This window comes from Protopterus annectens, chromosome 11.part0 (genome assembly GCF_019279795.1).
Source record: "Protopterus annectens isolate FY-2018-M chromosome 11.part0, PAN1.0, whole genome shotgun sequence".
NCBI classification, from domain to species: Eukaryota; Metazoa; Chordata; order Ceratodontiformes; family Protopteridae; genus Protopterus; species Protopterus annectens.
Window position 1 is genome coordinate 69387753 of NC_056745.1, and position 23300 is coordinate 69411052.

Below are 23300 nucleotides of genomic sequence, written 5' to 3' on the forward strand. Positions count from 1 at the left end.
GCTATGCAATGTGTTAAAAATACACCACTGCTCAATCAGAAATGTTAGGTGCATTGATTTATGCATCTTTGTATTCATGGATTCAAGTGTCTGTTGTTATGAGCTGCACTTGTTAAATGTACATTTAACTGTATTGTGTTTTGAAGAAATTTTCTTCCAGCAGGTACAGAATGGATTCTAAAAATGATTTACGCTTGGGTCAGGGCACTGCCTTAGTGATCCAGAATACAGAGGTAATGCTGTAAAAAGGCTTGTGCACTTCATTGGAAGACGTTTGCAAATAAAGAAAGACGCAAGTCTGCATGTGCAGTTTCTGATGCGCTAGATTTTGAGTATTGAACCTGCTGCTGCTTCAGACTGCATGTAAATAGAAATTGATGGAGCATGCCTAGTAACCCAGACATGCATTCTTGGAAGATACAAGGAGTATAGTGCAGCCTAGTATGTACCTTTTTAATGCAAGCCTTTGAACAGCAACTGTACTCAAAACTGCACATCATATCCCAAATGTGTTTTTAATATTAAAGGGAATTTTATTACAGTAGGCAAGTAATGGCAACATCTCAGGATGAGACAAGCAAAAGAAGTCAGTTCTTTGCAAATGTGTGTAAGCAAGTTGTCCCTGAAGTAGTGTGTGCATGTTTCATGTTTCATTCAGTGGTTTAACCTCACCTCTTCTGCCATTGATGTAGTAAGGCCGGTCTATGATGTACCAACAGCACAATCCCTCAGGACAGTTACAGACAACAAGAGAAAAATAGCAAAGTGGCAGTTAAATCTGTTACAAGGCAGGTAAACTTGAAAATTCTACTCCTCAGATTGAAAGCAACTTTCAAATACTGCATTTGTATTAACACTGGGAATGCCACGTCACCTCAACTTCAGCAAGCCGGAAAAAAAAGACACTTTAGCTGTAATCACCTTTCAGGCCTTGTGAATGTACTTCATAAAGAAGCACAATTTAAAGTGTTTTCTATTTTTGTCTTTTTTTGTTTGTTTGCAATTTGCAGCATTACAAATTAGTGCCTAAAACACAATTTTAATTTTAAAAAGTGTCTTAGAAAATTAGATTAAGCATGGTAAACTCATGAAGAAAGAAAGCGGAGTTTACCAACAAAAGTGGTGAGGTTGACAACTAAGCAGCTAGCTATGCCATCCTCCCCAAAGTTGTGGGCCCCAGGCTGCCACCTGAGTTGCCTTTATTATAATTTGTCGCTGCAGACCCCCCCCCCCCCCCATCATGGAGTGCTGAGTCGTGTATCACTCTCTCTTACACATTTTAATCATCTTGCCTTCTTGGATGTTGTAGGTAAGAACTAAACAGAGGTTAGTGTGTGTCATCTAGGCACTTCCTCTCCCATTGATCTACATTCCTCATGGTAGTCTGATGCCCATATGCTCCCAACATACCTCTCCAGTAGTCACGCACACTCACATTTACCTACCAAATACAGCCGTAGTGTAGTTCACAGTTTGGCAAATACAGAAATCTAAGCCCTTCTGCTACATACAACTGCCACTGCTGGAAGTCAGGTTTGTAGCATGTAGTGTTGCCTTCCTTGCACGTGGATGGACGAGCAGGCATTGACCGCTCATTCCCACCTCCCCTTGCTGGCTTCCCAGTGACTCGTCTCGACTGCTGACCGAATCCAGGTAATCTTAGCCATATTTTATACCCTTACACAACCAAGCCAGCAGTCATATCAAAGGTTTGAGTTTTGCTTCACTTCTCTCCCTCCCTCCCCCAACAAGCTGTAACATCAGACCTTATTATCATAGTTACAGAATGGGGTGTGCAGTGTGTATTGGGTATCATTTTCCTCCTTCTGTGCAGCAAACAAGATGTTTGCCTTATTCTGGTGTTTGTTTCTTAGTAGTGAGATAAGTGAAACCAGAGTTATGTTTAGCACTTGATGTGTTACACTTGAATGCCAAAGATAATCGTCCAGTGCATTTTTTTTTTAATTCTGTGTCATGCACTGCACAAGGATAGTGTTTGTGAGTAGTAGCTTGTGTTATGACAGATGCTTTACAGCTATTTCAAAGGGGCATTTCTGTGCCTAAAACTGTTTGAAACTGGAATGTTTTAAAGAGGTATTTCTGTCTATAAAATTAGAGTTGGAACACATTATGTTGTAATAACTGTTTCATCGGCTGTGTGTTGCAACAGCACAGTAGTAGGGAGGTTGATGGTTTGCAAGCCACATAAAAACTTTCATAATTTTAGAGCATAGCAGTGTTCTCAAGAGAGATGATTGATGTAAAGCATTCATCTTTGCAAACATCTTTGTAGAATATTTTGCACCGCACAAAATAAAGGTTATTCATCAGTGCATTTTTTTCTTCATATTTCTGTCCCTTGGAGTGTTACATTCCTTTGAGATCTTCAGTAATTTTAGAATACTGTCCCAACAGACTAGATGTGAATAAATTTAATGTGTACTGATGTGCCATATAATATTGTGATCCCTGTAATTATTTTTTTGCATGTGCTTTCAGATTTACAGACAGGATTGTGAAACCTTTGGAATGGTTGTGAAGATGCTGATTGATAAAGATCCATCTTTAGAGAAATCTGTCCAGTTTGCCCTGAGAGAAAATTTGCATGAAATCGGAGAGCGTTGCATTGAAGAGTTGAAACAATTCATAGCAGATTATGATGCCAGAAATGAAGAACAGCCTGTCAAAGTCTAGAAATAGTTACTAGTAAATATTTTTATATTGTTATGTATTACTAAAGCAAAGGCAGAACATTGTTTAGACTTGGATGGATAGTGTTACTGTCTTAAGTACCAGCAACAGTTTAACCTGGTTTAAAGTGTGTGTATGCCCTGATTATCCCAGGAAATGACCAAAAAAGGTAGTGTGTGAGTTCCCCTTTAACAGTGATATAATTCATTTTCATCATCTTCGTACTGGTAATGCAAACATGAATACATTAAGTAAGAAAACAAGAAGACAGTGGTTGTCAAGTGTGACTTTGGACTACAGGTAAGAAGTAAAAACGTGTTCCTTTAAGAGCGCAGTTAGATCTTTGTAACATGCTGTCCTGTTTAATTTCTCCCACATCAGGCCAACAGAAGTATGTTACAAAAGATTTAAAGTCACATGTGGCCACTATAACTAATAAAATTAAGTCTAATGGTAAGCACATTTCTGCTTCTAGAGAGCTGCAGTTCACCCATTTGTTCACTTGTGTCAAATCTGCAGCATATTTCATTGTTCTGTTCAGTGAAGATAAAATCTTCATTTTTCTGTAGTATTGTTAATTTGAACTTGACCCAGACATAGAAAATGATTTGATAGTTCTGTTGCTGGACACGTTGGAAAAGTCGTGCGACAGTAACTGTTTCCCCATATCATCCACTTAATCTGTTGTTGCTTCTGACTGGCAAACTAGACATTCTGTTAGTTAAAATTATATCAAGATCTGTAATGCAGGACTTCAGAATTGCATCGGTGCATCACCTTTACTTGTTTCAATTAGCTGTATGTAAAACTGTGTCAGTATTCTGAAATGCACAATGTTTGAATTATAGTCCTGTTTCAGATTGTTTTCACTGCCTGAATTTATAAAAATGAATGTTTGTTGTGATTACTATGGAGGAAGTGATTTTCTCAACTGCTGCTATTGTCATGCAGAGCTAAAGTTGTTTGCAAATACATTTATAAAATTGGCGGGTTAAAACGAATTGTAGTTATCCATCATGTGGCCACTGCAAAACTGAGAAATCTGTGGCCGCAGGTTTAGTTTCTTTTACAATATTTCTGAGTACAAGGCTACTTGGATTAATTGTGTTAACATGCCCCAGTCATGAATTAGGATGTAGTCACCACATTAGACAGGAGATTGAATTCATCAGGCTGTTGTCTTCATGTCTTATCTCACATGCGGTGTGAATGACTGTATAGCTTAAACGTGCAGCCACGTATGTGGCTGTCATAGTCTGGTTACGTGCTCGTAACAGGGCAGTTGCCATTTTTTCCCTTTTACCCTTCCATCTAGTTACATTAGAGCCAACTGTCCTCCTCCTGCCCACCATCTAATTAATTCCTTCTGGGGGAGAATGAGTGGCAAAGCCTTGGGGTTAAATATTTATTTTCCAGTCTGCCCCCCCCCCCCACCCAACGTCACCAGACGTGCAATGACATCAGTGTTAAGTATAGTTGTGCTTCCATATGCATGCTCCATTATGGATGTCTCACCTCTGCTTTCCCACTTACTTGCCTACTGCTTGTCCCCAGCATCTACTGAGGGCCGTTCTAATCAGTGTAACCACTCCTGGAGGACGAAACAGCTGGCCATCAGACTTGAAGTCCTCCCCACTTTCTGGCTGTCATCTTTTAGTTGGGATGCAGGTCATTCCTGGATCAGTGTCATATATGGAAGGCCTTCCTCAAGTCAGCGTTGTTCAAAAATGTGCAATTCCTTCCATGATAAAGGGGATTGGAATTTGTTGTCTGACTTTCAAATTAACAGTGTATGTAAAAAAAAAAAAAAAAATGCGTCTCAAAAGATAATGTAATTCTTATGTAATTATATTATAGTAAATAGATAATACATGCTTCTGGAAATTTGAATTGTATAAAATGGGCGTAATATGACTTTTAATTATGAAGATATTTTAAAAAAAATTTTATTTATGTTAACAGTACTTGCCAAAATGCTTACTGAAGACATGGTGTGACTGACAAAATACTATCCCCTAACTATACAGAAATTTTATTTTACTGTTCAAAAAAAATGGAAAGCAGAAACATACTTATTATATTTTCAGTGTGAAAGAAATTGCACATTGCCCTGGTATCTTGATAATGAGTATTTCTTCAAGATGATGTGAGGTAACTCTGTTGCTGTTAAGTATTTTGTAAATTATCAAATTCTGTATATGACATTGTGTTTGCAGATGAGTACTTATCAATTTTGTTTTATACGTTAGAGTTACTGGGTGCTTTTTTGCCGTTGCCTTTCCTCATCCACCATTTTGAGACTTTTCTACTAATGGGATATTTTGTTTATAAGGCATGTTTTTTTTTATTTAACATTTTTTGTCAGATGTTAAATAAAATCAACTGGTATAAACAATTTGTTTATTTTGATGTATTCTTAAGACTCCTCGTATGCTTGCTTCTGTGGCTCTTTTGAAATGTTTTAAATTTACTGCACTGTTATGCATTTTGGCAGTCAGGTGTTTGCTGTTGTCCTGCTCACTTATACACGTTGTTTAATGTATTTTGTGTGTACTATTAAAACTATGATCCAGTGTTTCTCAACGTTCAGAAAAGAACAGCAAACTGGAGTTCAGTTTGCTGTGCTTGTGAACACTGCTGTACAACCATTACTTTTTATCATAAAAGTGGGTGAAATTTGCTAGCAGTGCTGTTGTGATTGTACTAAGTAAGCAGAGACAAAAATGTCATAGTATGGTTTAGACCTAGCTAGATTTGCATTAGCAGGAGAGCACATTACTGTATCCCATGCAGAGACAAACATGTCATAGTATGGTTTAGACCTAGCTAGATTTGCATTAGCAGGAGAGCACATTACTGTATCCCATGCAGAGACAAACATGTCATAGTATGGTGTAGACCTAGCTAGATTTGCATTAGCAGGAGAGTACATTACTGTATCCCGTGCAGAGACAAACATGTCATAGTATGGTTTAGACCTAGCTAGATTTGCATTAGCAGGAGAGCACATTACTGTATCCCATGCAGAGACAAACATATCATAGTATGGTTTAGACCTAGCTAGATTTTCATTAGCAGGGGAGCACATTACTGTATCCCATGCAGAGACAAACATGTCATAGTATGGTTTAGACCTAGCTAGATTTGCATTAGCAGGAGAGCACATTACTGTATCCCATGCAGAGACAAACATGTCATAGTATGGTTTAGACCTAGCTAACTTTGCATTAGCAGGAGAGCACATTACTGTATCCCATGCGTTATTCTGTGGATTTGATGTCTTTTCCTCCTACCTCAGCCTGTGGGCTATCAGATCCAAAGCTAACAGCTTAGCCTTTTCATCTCCGAAATTCTGCCTTCGCTCCTCCCACAATGCACTTCTCTCCCTAAATCTTCTCAGATCTTGTTTGCCACTTCCAGCTATCAGATGAGATCTCCAAAGCTCCGTATGTAAGTGGATTTTGACAAATATTTTGAAAGAATTTTCTTCTGCTAGTATTTCCTCTCATATAATTTTCTTACCTTAGTACCTTTACCACTTTTAGGGACAGGTTTTTCCAACCTTATTGTATTTGTTAGCTTGCTTGTCCTTGTGTGTGTGTGTTTTGTTTCATTTTTACACTTGCTGTACTCAAAAAAAAAACCCTTCTTGTTATGTTTACAGACGTTATAGCTGGTCCATAATGTTGTGGGCATAGCACTTAACTGTTGCTGCTTTTTGCTGTGTTACTATTGTTGTGCTATTTTGACTCAGTGTGGTCAGTTTCTGTTGTGCAATGGAGAAACCAGTTTCAGATTTCAAAAAATGTGCGGAAGTGTGCACCATTTGTCCTCACCCAAGACTCTCATGATCATTGTGTCTACTGTTTGGTTGCATTCCACCAAGATACCAAGTGCCAGGCTTGTGCTGCCTTTGGGGCCAGAGCCCTCACTGACCAATGGGCTAAGTTGGTTCTCTATTGGATGCTTTCACCATCTTCTTCGACCAGTCAAGTTTACTTATTCCTTTCTCTCTCACAGAAATCTGGTGAGAAGAGGAAAGAAAGAAAGCATAGAGAGAATTCTGATAAAGAAAAGACTAAATTTAAGCAGAGAAAGGCCTGTAAATGCACAACATCCTCTCATGATGGACAGCTAGATCCAGTCATCCCAAGAATTTGGCCTCCTGTAGCTGCCAGCCAAGACTTTTCATCGGTAACCTCAGTACCAATAGCCTGCTGTTTTGGCTCTGGACTCCGAGTCCTCAAGCTCTCCCACTTTCAGAATACTGAGCCTTTTCTTGGCTGTTGCCCCTTCTTTTGATCAGTTCCACTCCCCTTTATTCTAATAACTCCTAAATTTGAGTTTGCCATGTAGCCATCTCCCTGTCTGGTCCAGGCATCTCCATTTCAGATCAGAGAGATTTCTATGCCTCTGCTCACCAAACTATTTTCTACAGTGTCTTCTAGGTCTGCTCAATCTGATAGGAGTGTTAGACATTCTGACTTGGAGCAAATTACGCCTGCCTTCTTGAAGGCCCAGATGTACCGGGGAGTCATTCCCTCACCCTCTGTTTTGAGGGACAGGGGTCCTCTTCCTTTGGCGCTGACCAGTGCCTCTTAGTACAGTTTCAATTCGGTCCCATTCTACCCCTTTGCTGATGCTGACAGCTTGTCTGCCTCTGGCTTCTTCCTTAATATTTTTTACTCTGGTCCCCTCATTGCCACATGCATCCCAGAGCTGTCCCTTCCTCTGGCCAACTCAGCTTTGGATAGCGCAGATCCAATCTCAAAGCTGGATCCATCGGGATCAGAAAAGTGTACTGGACCCTGTCCTAGATCTGTGGATCACAGAGGATCCATTCCCAACTGTCTGGCTGCAGCATTGGCATTCGACTCTGAAACTGGGGTTTTTGTCTCCAAGTCAGGTCTGGCCCAATCCTCTCATCCATTTAGGACCTCAAGCTTTTATGATTTTTTTTGGACAGTCCACACCATTAGACCTTGAGCAGCCCCAGGCTAGGGGGCTCTCCTCCTTCCGTATCTGGCTTCACCTTCCATAGAGGTTTGCATGAGGTGCAAGTGCCGCACGAAGCACCTGGACTGTCCCCCCTGAGGATTCCAACCTTGATGAGGAGAAACCACCAAACCCCCTTCCCAGAGAAGTATCTCTTTTTTCAAGGCCTTTAGCTCACAGCCATCTATGTCCAGGTTTTACCCCCTCTAGGTGTCCTCTTTGATCTGGTGTCCCACAGGGTCTGTAAGGAATCCAACATAGTGGTGCTCATTCCCTGGAAGCCAGACAAGGTATTGGTCCCTTCCAAGGATAGGACTTTCTAGAACAAGGGTTCTGTGGTGGTCACTGTTGTTGCTATGAAAATTACTTGAATTGAATGTATGAGTTTTTGAATGATGTTAATACCTTTAAGCAAATAGCTATATCTAAGGTTTCTACGTTTGCTGCAAAAGTCAGTTATTGTATGAATTATTGTTGGCACAGGATATTTCTAATGACTTGTTTGACTTTTTAACTGTTCCTTGTCCTGTGACATCTATGTTATATGGTCTTCCAAAAATACACAAGGATCTAACCTATCCCCCATGAGACCTATAGTGTATGGGAGGGAATGAGTTACTGAACCTATATCTGCAGAAGGTACTTGAGGGGTTACCTCACTAAGACTGAGAGTTATGTCCAAGACACAGGTGATTTTTTTGAATAAGTTATGAGTGGTTTGAAAATCAAAGAACTAATTTTGTGTGTGTGTGTGGATATTAATTCACTCTTTACTGTAATTCCCAATGAAATTGGAGTAGACTTGATGCACAGTTTTTTGTGTAATAACACAGATATGGGTGGCAGAGAGATTTAAACAGTCTGAGAGTTACTGGAAATTATCCTTGAAAATATTATTTTTGAGGAACAAACTTTTCATCAGACTTTAGGTATGGCAGTGGCCATTCCCATTGCCAGCACGTATGTTAATGTTTCTTTGAATGAATGGGAAAAAGTATCTGTATATAGGGCTCCTGATAAATATAGATGTAAAGTTTTGTTTTATAAATGCTTTGTTGATGACATCTTCCTCTTGTGGGAAGGTGGTCAACTTGAATTAGTTGAATTTATTGAATACTTACATGGAACTACCAACATTCTCGTGTTTAAATCTAATTCATCTGTTATGGAGTGCTGCTTTCTGGATGTTCAGATTAGTAAAATGAATAATATCCATACATGTGTTTATGAAAAGGAAGTTCAGAAAAATAGATATACTCGCAGAAAGAGCATGCATGCATCCCACATTTTTAAAGGCATTGTTAAGAGCCAGTTACTACATATTAGTAGGTTGAGCACCAAAGATATTAAATGTGAAGAGCAAATGAATGAAATGCTAAATGAGTTTGAGGATGGGGGTTATAAAAGGGAATTATTGGAAGAAATAAAGGTACAGGTAATAAGTGATGGGTATAACTCTGCAAGGCCCTATTTTGCGCCACAGCATTCAGACTCTGAAGTCTCCAATAAACGTATTGAAGTAGAACCATTACACAAGAAATGTGGAACATATGAAAGAGACAATCACTGAGAATTGGAGGGTGTTTGAAAGAATGCCAGAGCTAAGGGAGATAGTGGGTAAAAAAAAAACTGTCCTTTAGTTATAGGAATTGCCCAAATCTGAAAAGATGTTTGGGTTATAAAGATGCACCTTTAAATACAAAAGTTTTAAGATATAATAAGTTGGGGACTTATCCATGCCTTAACTGTAAGTAATAAGTGTGAATTGTTTTGTTCATCCAATAACAAGAAAGAAGTGCAATTTTTGTTTCCTGCTTGGCAACATGTAATACAGTTAATGTTGTATATATTGCTACCTGTATGAGATTCTACCTCCTATGTTGGGATCTGTGGTCGTAGATTGAAAGACCGGATAACAGAGCATCACTCTGAAGTACCTAGAAAAGTTTCTGCTAATGCTTTGGTAAAGCATATGATGGATAAAGGGGCTGACCATGAATTTGGCTTTAGGGTCATCCAAACTATGTATAAAAATTTTAAGAAGTGGGGACATAAATAATAAGTTAGAAATATGTGAGCTAAATTGGATTTTATGGTTACAAGCTGATGCAAGCTGATGTAGAACCAGGTTTGAATGCCCATGCTAGCATCAAACTTGTATTAAGAAAAGAACAGATGAGCTTACATTGACATAATATTTTATAAGCTTTTCAGTATTTTTAATATGTTTAATGTATATTTTATGATTTTAGTGATCTATGTAGTTCTGAATATTTTTCATGGCATGATATGGTTCAGTGCGTTTATTTTTCATCATTGTTTTAAGGTTTTAACATGTTGAGTTGTCATACTGTTGCTTTAAATCAGACTTGGGCTGTGTCACTTGACTTTATGAAGTTTATAAAATGGAGAGCTACTAAGGCACTTTGAAGCACAGAGGAAGAGCTATTGCTAACCTGAAAGCTTTGTTGGAAAAAAGTTTACTTTTGGGCATTTCCATAGTCCGAGGTTTTTTTTTTGTTTAGGTACTTTTTGCTTGCGGACTTGGTTTACCACAGTGCTGGTCCTTTTTTTGTAGTGCACTGTTGTTGCTCTGGCCAGCAAAAAGAAAATCTCCATGAAAAGTTCAGCAGACCATCCCCTAATTAGAGAGTCATCAGAGCTGGACCACTTCAGGAAGCACACTAATGCTTCAGCAACATTTTCCGTCCAAGTTCTGAAATCTTTAGCTCATCTGATGGAAAGGGCTAAGTCAGTGGCATTACAATAGTCTCTTGAAACTCACAGGTGTTTAGAGACTTGATTGTCTATAAAGTTGACCATCTCAAATATTTCTTTGATGCTGCTTTCCTGCATAGCAGATGAGATGGCCTGCATGGCAGGCAGTGGCCATGTACCACCATGCATGGATGTGGTCATGTAATGTTGTGGACTGCTTTAACACTTTTTCTAAATGCATCCTTCAATGGTCCATATTGTTTGAGTCTAAAGTAAAAGATATTTTGACCATGAGTGAACAAGAAGGAAAAAATGCTCTCTGCCATGGGAGTTTGTTTTTCTACCCAGCAAAGGCCCTTTTCCAGGAACCAGTGACTGGGAAAGTGACTCTCATAAATTCCAGCAGTTCTTCGCGTACAAGTCTGGTGAAGGTGGCCATAGTGGTGGAGAGTGAAACTTCAATGGGTGCTCCTTAGGAGCAGGGGATGGTCCACAAAATCAAGGCGTCCAGTTCCCATTGTTGGGAAGCCTTTTCAGTGCTTGAAAGGCTGCGTGACTGCTACACTCTGGAGGCAGTCAGAGGAGCTTGGCTGTCCACCCAGAAGCTTAGGAAAGCATCATATTGATGGTTGGGCATTGAGAGTCAAAACCAGAGGCTACACCATTCCCTCTCTACTTGTTCCCAATAGGAAATTAAGATAAATTCCTAACATTCCACCCCAGCTAAGGGAAGCAGCAGCAGAAATCCAAAAGCTGCTAGGAAGCAGAGTAATCCAAGCAGCCACATCAGACCAAAGAGGATTGGGGGTCTACCCAAGATTGTTTTTAGTGTCAAAGAAAACAAGGACCTCTATCTCATTTTGGAACAAGGCAAATTAAACCAGTATGTCAAGCAGATTAAATTCCTAGACTGTCAGTGCAGGCGATTCTGTCCCTCCTAGAGAAGGATGACTGGATGTGCTCAGTGGACCTCAAGAACACCTAAAATCACATAAAGATAGTGAGAAGTTTCAGTAGGTTCCTGTGCTTCCAGCTGGGAGGTAGTCATTACCAGTTTTAAGAGCTGCTCTTTGGTCTCACCACTGCGCCCTAAGTGTTAGTGTATGGCAGTTGCAGCAGCCTGATTTAGAGGCCTGTGTTCATGTCAGTGTTTTGGAGATGACAGCATTTGTTCTTCATGTTTCACTGTTGCAGTCATCACATTTGGGTTATCCCTGCCAGGGTAGTCCTCAGTCGGCCCGAATACAAGAGGCTTAGTATTTCTGTCTCGGTTGCTGTCACTCTAGGACTGACGTCAGGTCGTCAGTGGTATAAAATAAGGCAGCCAACATCAGTCTTTCTTGCTGGGGAGCCCAAAGTAGAAGCAGTTCGCACAAGTGCCGTTCGGCTGCTGCCTGAGTTTTTTGTTTCCAAATTGAAGTTGAAGTCTTCTAAAGCTAAGTACCCCGTTGGGGATCCTTTTTTCTTGCTCTAACCTATATCAGAAAAAGTTAACAATTGGTCTCACCTGTGGAAAGCAAATACCACACCGAGACTTTCATTCTTACTGCGTCACTTGCTTAGGCCCAAACCACGACGTCCCCCATTGTCGCTTTTGTGCTTTGTTCAACGACAGAGCTGTACTTCATCGGGCCCTTATTGTAGCTAGATATTTTCACACTCAGTCCTTGAATTCTGATATGGCTTCGGTAACCCATCCAACATCAGATCTTCCGAAAAAACGTAAGGATAAAGGCAGAGATGGACCGCACAGGTCCAAAACTGCCGATGATGCTTCCGTTAAGCTAGTCATCAGTTCTCCAGTCTTCAGTGAGGCGCTTTCACAGCCCCTGATGCTCGCTTCTGTGGATTCGCAGGCCACTACAGAGACCTTTTCAGAGTCTGGTATGCCGGGAGACTCTTCTTCGACTAAGGATCCAGCAGATCTCTCTACCTTGGATGGGTCCAGAGCCGCTGAGCTGGCACCGGCTTCCGAGGAAGTACTTCGCACTACCGATACTCGACACAGACCGACTTCTTTCGCGTCCACAGTTCTTTCGAAAACTACCGAGTTTCTAAGGCCCAGGGTACGAACCACACCCAAAAAACCGACGACCCAAGCTCAGGCACCTGCTTCCTTGCCTCAGTCTCAAATACTTAAAATGGCGGAATACCTTATAATGCTTATCAGGGGAAGCCAAGCTACCCCTTCCAAAAGAGAGATTTGTTCCCAGTAGTTTTATCTGAACAGGAGTCTGATGACTCGGATGCATCTGAATATGAATATATGCAACCCCTCTCTGCTTATGAGGATTCTGATGCAGAGGACTCCATCCCTTCAGCCTCTCCACCCGAGGACTTTTCCTTTCGGGAAGCCCTACATACTTTAAGGGAGCATTCCTTTCGGGAAGCCCTACATACTTTAAGGGAGCATTTCCAATGGGAATGTCAGGACTACCCTCAGTCAAAAAAGAGACTCACAGAATTCTTAGCTCTTTCACAGTACAGACCTCTGGCCATTCCTCCTGTCCTGGTTGTTGTGGATGATGTTTTTATAGAATACAGTCCGACTCTTGACACCCTCCCTCCTGCTCCCAGGAAACCTGACAGGTACTTGTAGAGTCCCTGACTCTCACAAATTTCTTTTCAAAAATCCTACTGCTGACCCCGAGGTCATCTCTTAAGGACCTAAAGGAATTAAAGCAACTTTAGCTAAGAATCCCACCCCGTCAGATAGGGATTCCCGAGCATTAGACAGATGGGTTAAAAAGGTATACACCTCTGCTACTCGTGCTATTAGAGCACTAAATTGTCAGTTCTATATGCTGAAATATCAGCAGCATACCATGGAACTCCTCAAACAAAAAATATCTTCTTTTCCTGCTTGTGCAGAAAATAGAGTTAATGCATTCTGCAAGTCAAGTAACTATGCACACCTTACAATGTGGTTTTGATGCCCTAGAAGCATCTTGCAGGGGAACAGTCACTGGTTCTGTCCTTAGAAGGCATATTTGGCTTAAGAAGTAGCCCTTGCCAGACCATGTCAAATCCAAATTATTGGACGCACCCTTGCACAAAGACAACTTATTTGTCATCAAGGCTGAAGAAGTCTTAAAAAAGATGGAAAAAAAGCTAAATCTATGCAAACAGACTTCTTACAGGTCCAGCCACCGAGGTTCAGTAGGCATTGCCCCTCCAAGCACTGGTCCTTTCCTGTCCTCTCCAGGTCAGCTCAGCCTAGACCCAGGGGAAGCAGGCCCCTCACACAGCCCCAGGAAATGTAGATATCTAAGCAATGGAGTTCCTCCTCTTCAAAACCAGGGAGTGGAAAGCCACCCCCTCATGGTAAGAACTTACAATGACTTTACACTTCCACCCCCTCCCTCTGCCCACCTACTGTTGCCCCTAGGAGGAAAACTCTCTTTCCACGCAAGCACCTGGGCCACCATTACCAACGACCACTGGGTCCTCAACATAGTGTCCCAGGGATACACATTTTATTTCCACACACTACCAACCCCAAAAGGGTTCCCAGATCTTCCCCCAAACCAGTGGACAGAGGTCAAAAAGCAAGTCCTTTACCTGCTCTCTATGAGGGCAATAGAGCATGTTCCTGCAGAACAGATAGACCAAGGTTTCTACTCCAGACTCTTCCTGGTACCCAGAAAAGAGGGCACATGGCACCCCATTTTCGATCTATCCATTCTAAACACCTTTCTGGTGATACCAAAATTCAAAATGCTCACCCTCCAGCAGCTTCTACCTATGCTTTCCAAGGATAATTGGTTAGCCACCCTAGACCTAAAAGAAGCCTACCTACACATCTTAATCAGATAATCATGCAGAAAATACCTACGTTTCAGGGCAGGATCACTGCACTTTCAGATGTTCATCGTGTTACACTGCTGCAGTCATTACACTTGGGTTATCCTGCCATCAGGCGGTCCCGCAGTCGGCCTGAGTTCCAAAGTCTTGGTCCGGCGTTGGTTGCTGTCGCTTCTTCCCTGACGTCAGTGCGCCAGGGGTATATAAGATGCATCCAACACCATTTTCTTCAGTCTTTCTTGCCGCGCGGTGCCCGAAGCAGAAGCAGTTCGCAAGTGGTGCCGGTCGGCCAACTCCTGAGATTTTCGAAATCGAATTTCAGATCCGAAGTCTTCAATAAAGCTAAGTACCCCATTGGGGAAACTTTTTTCTTGCCTCAGACTGATGTCAGAAAAAGTTAATTGTATTTCTTGTGGGAAGCAAATACCTCATAAGGACTTCCACTCTTACTGTATTCCATGCCTAGGCCCTGATCACGACGTCACTAGTTGTCGGTTTTGTGCTAGATTTAACAAACGCACTATAAAAAGACGTTTTGATTTTGCTCTGCACTACTTTGGCCGAAGGTTCAATTATATGATGCCGTCGGATCAGCCGACGATCTCCATACCGAAAAAACGCAGAGACAAGGATAAAGACAGGCATCCGAGGTCCAAAACCGACGACGAAACCTCTTCTAGGCCAGTCGCCGGTTCTTAGCGAGGCGCTTTCGCAGCCCCTGACACCCGCTACCTCAGAGCCACAGGCCGCTGCCGACTCCCACATGGAGACATCTAGGCCTCTGGAAACTCAAGTTATTGGGCCTATGGAAACTAATCCCTCAGATGGGTCCGGAGCCGCTGAGCAGGCATCGGCTTCTGAGGGTGTGTTCAGACCTTCACAACTTACCATTAAAGCAACAGCCAAGACAAAGGTACCATTAAAGACAAAGAAACAAGTACAGCATTCTCCTGGACAGTCCTCCATGCCTAAGAAACAGATGCTTAAAATGGCCGAAGACCTCATTACTCTAATCAGGGGTTCCCATCCCCCTCCTGAGAAAAGGCCTAGGCAGGATACAGACTATGACTCCTCTGATCAGGTTTCCATTTCCTCTGATTCCTCTTCAGACCAGGGAATACTCTCTCCTCCCCCATGAGGACTCTGATGCTGAAGAATCTATCCCTTCAGCCTCTCCTCCTGAGGATTAGGAAAGCCAGGATTACTCAGAATCCAAGAAAAGGCTCAGGGATTTCCTCAACACAGGCCCCTGGCTATTCCACCTGTGCTAGATATTGTGGATGATGTGTTCTCTGAGTCCAGTTTAGCTCCTGACTCTTTGCCCCCTGCTCCAGCCAAGCCAGATAGGTATTATAGAGTCCCTGACTCTCACAAGTTTCTTTACAAAAACCCTTCTGCTGATCCAGAAACTATTTCCCAGGGTCCAAAAGAGGTTAAGGCTTCCATTGCAAAAAAATCCAATACCCTCTGACAGAGATTCCAGAGCTTTGGATAGATGGGGGAAGAAAGTATACACTTCTGCAACTTTAGCAGTAAGAGCTTTAAATTGCCAGTTTCACATGCTTAAGTACCAACAATATTTAATGGCTCAGTTAAAACAGAAAATGGTTGCAAGCTCAGAAGCTCCTGATTGTAAACAAATGCAGGATTTATTGCATGCAGTTGAACAGGTGGGAAAACATACTCTGCAATGTGGTTTTGATTCTTTAGAGGCCTCTTGTAGAGCCGCAGTTACAGGTTTTGTCATTCGAAGACATGCTTGGTTAAAAGAACAAAGTTTACCTGATCATGTTAAGGCAAAATTACTGGATGCTCCTTTACAGCATGATACTTTGTTTGATGTTCAGGCAGAAGCGGTGTTAAAGAAAATGAAGGATAAAGCTAAATCTATGCAAACAGTCAAGGATTTCTTACAGGTACAGCCTCCTCTGTTTAGCAGAAATTGGCCAACAAAGAATTGCTCCTTTCCAGTGTCAGACAGGCCACAGAGAGGCAGGTACCAAGAGGCAGATCTCAACCCCAAGGCTCAAACAGACAGGCTCAAACAGACAACAGTGGGGCACCTCAACCCCAATAGGTGGTGAGGACAAGTGTCAACCTTACAGGAAACAGTCACAATGACTTTCCCCTTCGTACACCAAGCACATCCCTTCTGGAAGCCCCCTTAGGGGGAAAACTAGCACTTTTTTCTCAAAACTGGCAAACAATCACCCAAGACAAATGGGTCCTAAATATTGTGTCTCAGGGTTACAGATTCCACTTTCATACTTTACCAAGGTTAAAAGGAATGCCAGACCTGCCACAAAATCAATGGGCAGAGGCACAAAAACAAATTTCAGCCCTCATGGATATGAGAGCTATTCAAAAAGTACCACAACAGGAACAAGGACAAGGATTTTACTCAAGACTCTTCCTGGTCCCCAGAAAGGACAAGGCCTTGAGGCCCATAGTAGATCTTTCAATTCTGAATACTTACCTGGATATTCCGAAATTCAAAATGTTGACATTACAGCAGCTTCTACTCATGCTGGGCAAGAAGGCTTGGCTTGTTACTCTGGACCTCAAAGATTTAAAGCTGGTACAATGCACTACCAATTCTCTGCACTGCCCTTTGGCTTATCTACTGCGCCCAGGGTCTTCACAAAGTGTCTGGCACCAGTAATTGCATTTTGCAGACAAAAAGGAATTGAAATATATCCATACCTGGATGACTGCCTCATTCAAGCAGAGACAAAGGACATTCTTCTACAGCATCTGGCATTTGTAAAAAGGTTGCTAATTTCTCTAGGGTACACAGTAAATGAAAAGAAGTCAAAACTAGTACCCTCGCAACAGATTATATTCCTGGGTGCCAGCTTAAATACAACGGCCCAGATGGCTTACCTCACGCCAGACAAACAAGTTCAACTAACTCATTATTTTCAATTGCTGGCAAGAAAATCCCATCTCCCTGCAAGAAATATTCTGCAGGCCCTGGGATTCATGGCATCGTGCATACTACTAATACCATATGCCAGACTGCATATGAGGAAATTACAATGGTACCTGAAAAGTGTTTGGACTCAACACTCTCACAGTTTAGAAGCAGTAATACCAATGATTCCCTGCCTACAACAGGAGTTTCGATGGTGGGCACAGGCATGCCACCTAAAGAAGGGTCAGCCTTTTACCCAACCCACAGCCAGGCAAACTCTAACAGATGCTTCGGATTACGCCTGGGGAGCACACATGGCAGGAAAATGCATTCAGGGCAAATGGACCACAGACCAGATGCATCTTCACATCAATCAAAAAGAGGTGTTGGCTGTTCAGAATGCCCTAACAGCTTTCAAGGACTTTCTACATCCAGGACAATTACTACTAAAGACAGACAACACCACAGTAATGTGTTACATAAACAAGCAAGGGGGCACTCATTCTTATCCCCTATGCAGGCAAGCCATGACCTTGTGGAACACAGCTCTAACGTATCAAGTTCACCTGCAAGCACAATTCCTGCCAGGAAAGAAAAATATTCTGGCAGACGATCTAAGCAGAAATATCATGGACCCTCACGAATGGAAATTGAATCCACAAATCTTCAGCATGGTAATGCAAAAGTGGGGATGCCCAGACATAGATCTTTTTGCCTCCCCGCTGAATTGCCAACTACAAATTTCTGCACAAGGACTTATCACAAACAAGCATGGAAAGTGGATGCTCTTCTGTTCAGCTGGAAAAACCTAAAAGTTTATGCCTTCCCGCCACTGCCTCTCCTTTCAAAGGTACTCCTAAAAGTCAGACAAGAAAAACCAGAGATGATCCTGATTGCTCCAGACTGGCCACGCCAGCACTGGTACCCTATCTTAAGGAACTTGGCTCAAGGCCCACCATGGATTTTGCCTCAAATTCCACACCTTCTGACTCAGCAAAACAATCAGATCCTGCACGATCGGCTCAAAACACTAAACCTGGCTGCATGGCCAATACATTAGTCAAACAGGCAACACCTCTCTCTAAAGCTGTTATGGATGTCATTTTGGAGGCCAGAAGGCCTAGCACCAGGAAAGCTTACTCAGAAAAATGGAAGAGATTCTGCGCCTGGAACCAGGCTCAAAGCCTTAACCCTCTTGTTCCAAACATTCCTCAGATTTTACAATACTTAACTGAGATGCTGGACAGAGGCCTATCCTTCTCATCAATTAAGATCCATGCCTCTGCCATTTCAGCACATTACAACACAATCCTCCTTTATTCTCTCATCCCTTGCTAAAGCAGTACCTCAGAGGGGCTAAAAACATAAGACCTCCCTGGAGAGCACCAACACCAACTTGGGACCTCAATTTCGTTTTGGGAAAACTGACCCTACCACCTTTTGAGCCAGCCAATACAGCCGATCTAAAATGTTTATCATGGAAAACAGCTCTGCTCCTGGCAGTAACTTCAGCAGGAAGAGTCTCAGAGCTACAGGCATTAATGGCAGTGGAACCTTTTATAATTTTTCATCAGGACAGGGTATCTTTAAGGACAAACCCTGCCTTTATGCCAAAGGTGGTATCTAGTGGGGCTCTTAACCAAACCATCCATTTGCCAACTTTTTATCCAAACCCCCAGAATAAAGGGGAGAAACTTCTGCATTCTTTGGACATACACAGGCAGCTACGCTTCTACTTGGACAAAACAAAGGCTTTCAGGAAAACTGAGCAACTGTTTGTAGCATATGCTGCAGGATCACAGGGCAAGGCTATCTCAAAGCAGACTATATCCAAATGGATAGGACACTGTATTTGGTACTGCTACACACAGCTTGGAAAATCAGTCCCAAACAACATTAGGCCACATTCCACCAGGGCAACAGCCACTTCAACAGCCTTTCTCAGAGGAGTACCTACCAAGGAAATTTTGGAGGCTGCAACTTGGAGTTCAGTGCACACCTTTACCAAGCATTACCACCTGCCTCTTTACTCTAAATCCAGAGCAGGATTTGCCACTGCAGTTCTGCAGGGCCTCATAGCCAATCCTAACTCTTTATAGACCAGCCACCCAACCTCAGCTTTGGGATTCTACCCAAGTGTAATGACTGCAGCAGTGTAACACGATGAACATAGTACAGTTTTGTACCTACCATAAATGTAGATGTTCGAGTGTTCACACTGCTGCAGTCCAGGTTACCCTCCCTCCATCCCCTCTGAACTAGCTGGACTTATCTATACCTTTTTATCCTATACAACCTTTTGGGTGTATTTGCTGGTAACTGAAGGTATTGTTTTTACTGTATATTTTTGATTAGCAATATGTATTGCCTACCTACTTGGGGGCACCTGACATCTGGGGCAAGAAAAACTGAAGAAAATGGCGTTTGATGCATCTTATATACCCCTGGTGCACTGACGTCAGGGAAGCAGCGACAGCAACCAACACCAGACGAAGACTTTGGAACTCAGGCCGACTGCGGGACCGCCTGATGGCAGCATAACCCAAGTGTAATGACTGCAGCAGTGTGAACACTCGAACATCTACATTTATGGTAGGTACAAAACTGTACTTTCTCTGTGCTTCCCTTTGGCTTATCCACTGCTCCCAGAGTTTTCACAAAATGTCTAGCTCCAGCCATTGCTTTTTGCAGACAAACTGTCTTTCGGCTTTTCCCAGTTAGGGGTCGCCACAGCAGAACTCCGGTCCGCTAATGATTGGCAGTAGATTTTTACATGCTGGCTTGCCGGGCCTAATGCACAACTTTCAACGAAGGAATGCCCATTCACGCATGTTGACACACAGAGGACACTTTAACTGAGAATCGAACGTGCAACATCTGTGAGGCGACAACGCTACCGCAGCACCACCACCGCAGTATATTGCTTTTTGCAGACAAATATTCAAATTTACCCATACTTAGATGACTGCCTGTTTCAGGCAGACAGTCAGGAAAAGCTGCTAAAGCACCTGAAAAGGACCTACTGACCTCCCAGGGGTATACTATCAACGAAAGAAATCCAAACTAGTACCTACTCAAAACATTGTATTCCTGGGAACAAGCCTGGACACAGCATCCCAGATGGCATTCCTTACACCAGAAAAACAAACCTACCTGACAGCGTACTTCTCTCAACTAGCAACCAGGACCCAGTTATCTGCAAGGAAAATCCTGCAAGCTCTAGGGTTCATGGCTTCTTGCATTCTACCCATTCCATATGCCAGACTGCATATGAGGAAACTACAGTGGTACCTAAAAAGCCTTTGGTGTCAGCACTCCCAAGACCTGGAAAGTCTTATACCAATAATACTTTGTCTAAGGAAAGATTTTCTTTGGTGGGCAGTAGCATGCTACCACAACAAGGGATTTCCCTTCTCACAACCCCACACCGCCCAGACCCTCACCACAGATGCATCAGACTATGCCTGGTGTGCACACCTAGTTGGCAGGTGCATTCAGGGCCAATGGAGCCCAAATCAAGTACATCTGCACATCAACCAAAAAAGAGATGATGATCATCGCGTTTCATTGTTGCAGTCATTACATTTGGGTTATCCTGCTGGCAGGTTACCCGCAGTCGGCCTGAATTCCAAAGTCTAGGTCCGGTGTCGGTTGCTGTCACCTCCTCCCTGACGTCAGTGCGCCAGGGGTATAAAAGATGCAGCTGATGCCATTTTCTTCAGTCTTTCTTGCCGCGCAGTGCACAAAGCAAAAGCAGTTTGCAAGTGCCGGTCGGCCGACTCCTGAGATTTTAAAGCTCGATTTTCAGATCCGAAGTCTTCATTAAAAGCTAAGTACCCCTTTGGGGAAACTTTTTTCTTGCTCCAGACTGATGTCAGAAAAAGTTAATAATTGTATTTCTTGTGGGAAGCAAATACCTCATAAGGATTTTCATTCTTACTGCATTCCTTGCCTAGGCCCTCACCACGACGTTGCTAGTTGTCGGTTTTGTGCTAGATTTAACCAACGCACTATTAAGTGTCGGTACGATTTTGCATTTCATTACTTTGGCAGAAGATTTAATTATATAATGCTGTTGGAACAGCCGACTACCGGAATTTACAAAAAACCGCAAGGAAAAAGAGAAGGGCAGGCATCTGAGGTCCAAAACCGACTATGAGGCTTTTTCTAGGCCAGTCGCCGGTTCTTAGTGAGGTGCTTTCGCAGCCCCTGACGATTGCTACTTTAGAGCCGCAGGCCGATACCGACTCCCACGTGGAGTCAACCAGGCCTACAGAAACTCAAGGTATTGGACTTTCAGAAACCATTCCCTCAGATGGGTCCAGAGCTGCTGAGCAGGCATCAGCTTCTGAGGGCGTTTTCAGACCTACACAATTATATGTTAAAACTACTTCAGCTACAAAGGCAAAGACTAAAGCAGCTTTAAAGACAAAGAAACAAGTACAACAGCCCCATGGGCAGGCCACCATGCCTAAAAACAGATGCTCAAAATGGCCGAAGACCTAATTACTTTGATCAGGGGTTCTCATCCCCCTACTGACAAGAGACCTAGGCAAGAGGTAGAATATGAATCTTCAGATCAGGTTTCCATTTCATCTGATTCCTCTTCTGATCAGGAATACTCTGTTCCTCCTTATGAGGATTCTGATGCTGAAGAATCTATCCCCTCAGCTTCTCCTCCTGAGGATTATTCTTTTGGGAAAACACTGCATACCATGAGGGAGCATTTCCACTGGGAAAGCCAAGATTATTCAGACTATAAGAAAAGGTTCAGAGACTTTCTTTTACTGCCTCATCACAGGCCCCTGGCTATTCCACCTGTGCTAGACATTGTAGATGATGTATTTTCAGAGGCCAGTCTGACTCCAGACTCCTTACCTCCAGCTCCTGTTAATCAAGACAGATACTACAGGGTCCCAGACTCCCACAAATTTCTTTTTAAAAACCCTGCTGCTGACCCAGAAATTATCTCAGGCTCCCAAGTGGGTCAAGGCTTCCACTTCAAAAAACCTACCCCCTCTGACAGATTCCAGGGCACTGGACAGATGGGGAAAAAAGATTTACGCTTCTGCTATCTTGGCTATAAGGGCTTTAAATTGTCAGTTTCACATGCTTAAATATCAGCAATACATTATGTTACTGCTTAAACAGAAAATGTTGACAAATTCTGAATGTGCAGAAAATAAAGAAATGCAGGATTTATTGCATGCAGCTGAACAAGTTGGAAAGCATACTTTACAAATGTGGTTTTGATTCTTTGGAGGCCTCCTGCAAGAGCCACTGTTATGGGTTCTGTTATTAGGAGGCATGCTTGGTTAAAGGAACAGAATCTGCCTGATCATGTTAAAGCGAAGTTATTAGATGCTCCATTACAACATGATAACTTGTTTGGTATTAAAGCAGAAGAGGTGTTGAAGAAAATGGAGGACAATCCAAATCTATGCATACATTCAAGGATTTCTTACAGGTACAGCCTCCAAGATTTAGCAGACAATGGCCTACAAAGAATTGGTCCTTTCCAGTGTCAGACAGGCCACAAAGAGGTAGATACAGATGCCCTAGAGGCAGATCCCAGCCTCAAGGCTCATACAGGTCTAAACAATGAGGTGCTTCTACCTCCAAAAGTGGAGAAGACAAATCACAGCCATGCAGAAAGCAGTCCCAATGACTTCCCCCTGCCAGCGTCAAGCACTTATCTTCTGGCCGCTCCTTTAGGGGGAAAACTAGCACTTTTTTCTCAAAACTGGCACCTAATCAGCCAGGACAAATGGGTTTTGAACATAGTGTCACAAGGTTACAGGTTCCACTTTCACACCATGCCAAGGGCAAACGGTATGCCAGACCTGTCAAACAATCAATGGGCAGAGGCACAAAAACAAGTTTCATCCCTCATGGACATGAGGGCCATTCAGCAAGTACCACAACAAGAGCAGGGACAAGGATTTTACTCAAGACTTTTCTTGGTGCCCAGAAAGGACAAAGCCTGGAGGCCAATACTGGACCTATCTATTCTAAATACATACCTGGATATTCCAAAATTCAAAATGTTGATGCTGCAGCAGCTTCTGCCCATGCTGGACAAGAAGGCTTGGCTTGTAACTTTAGACCTAAAAGAGGCATACCTGCATGTTCCAATCAGACAATCATGCAGAAGATACTTCAGATTCATAGCTGGTTC

The 23300-nt window shown here is 42.6% G+C and overlaps 1 protein-coding gene across 1 annotated transcript in view; it reads left to right on the forward strand.

The window, feature by feature from the left end:
- The window catches only part of PPHLN1 (periphilin 1), a 1295616-nt gene extending 1290530 nt beyond the window's left edge, over window positions 1–5086 (forward strand). Inside the window, exon 9 of the mRNA XM_044087450.1 lies at window positions 2500–5086. Within this exon, the coding sequence (XP_043943385.1) occupies window positions 2500–2694 (195 nt within the window). The 3' untranslated portion in view covers window positions 2695–5086. The remainder of the gene's footprint in view (window positions 1–2499) is intronic.
- The last annotated feature ends 18214 nt before the right edge of the window (window positions 5087–23300 follow it).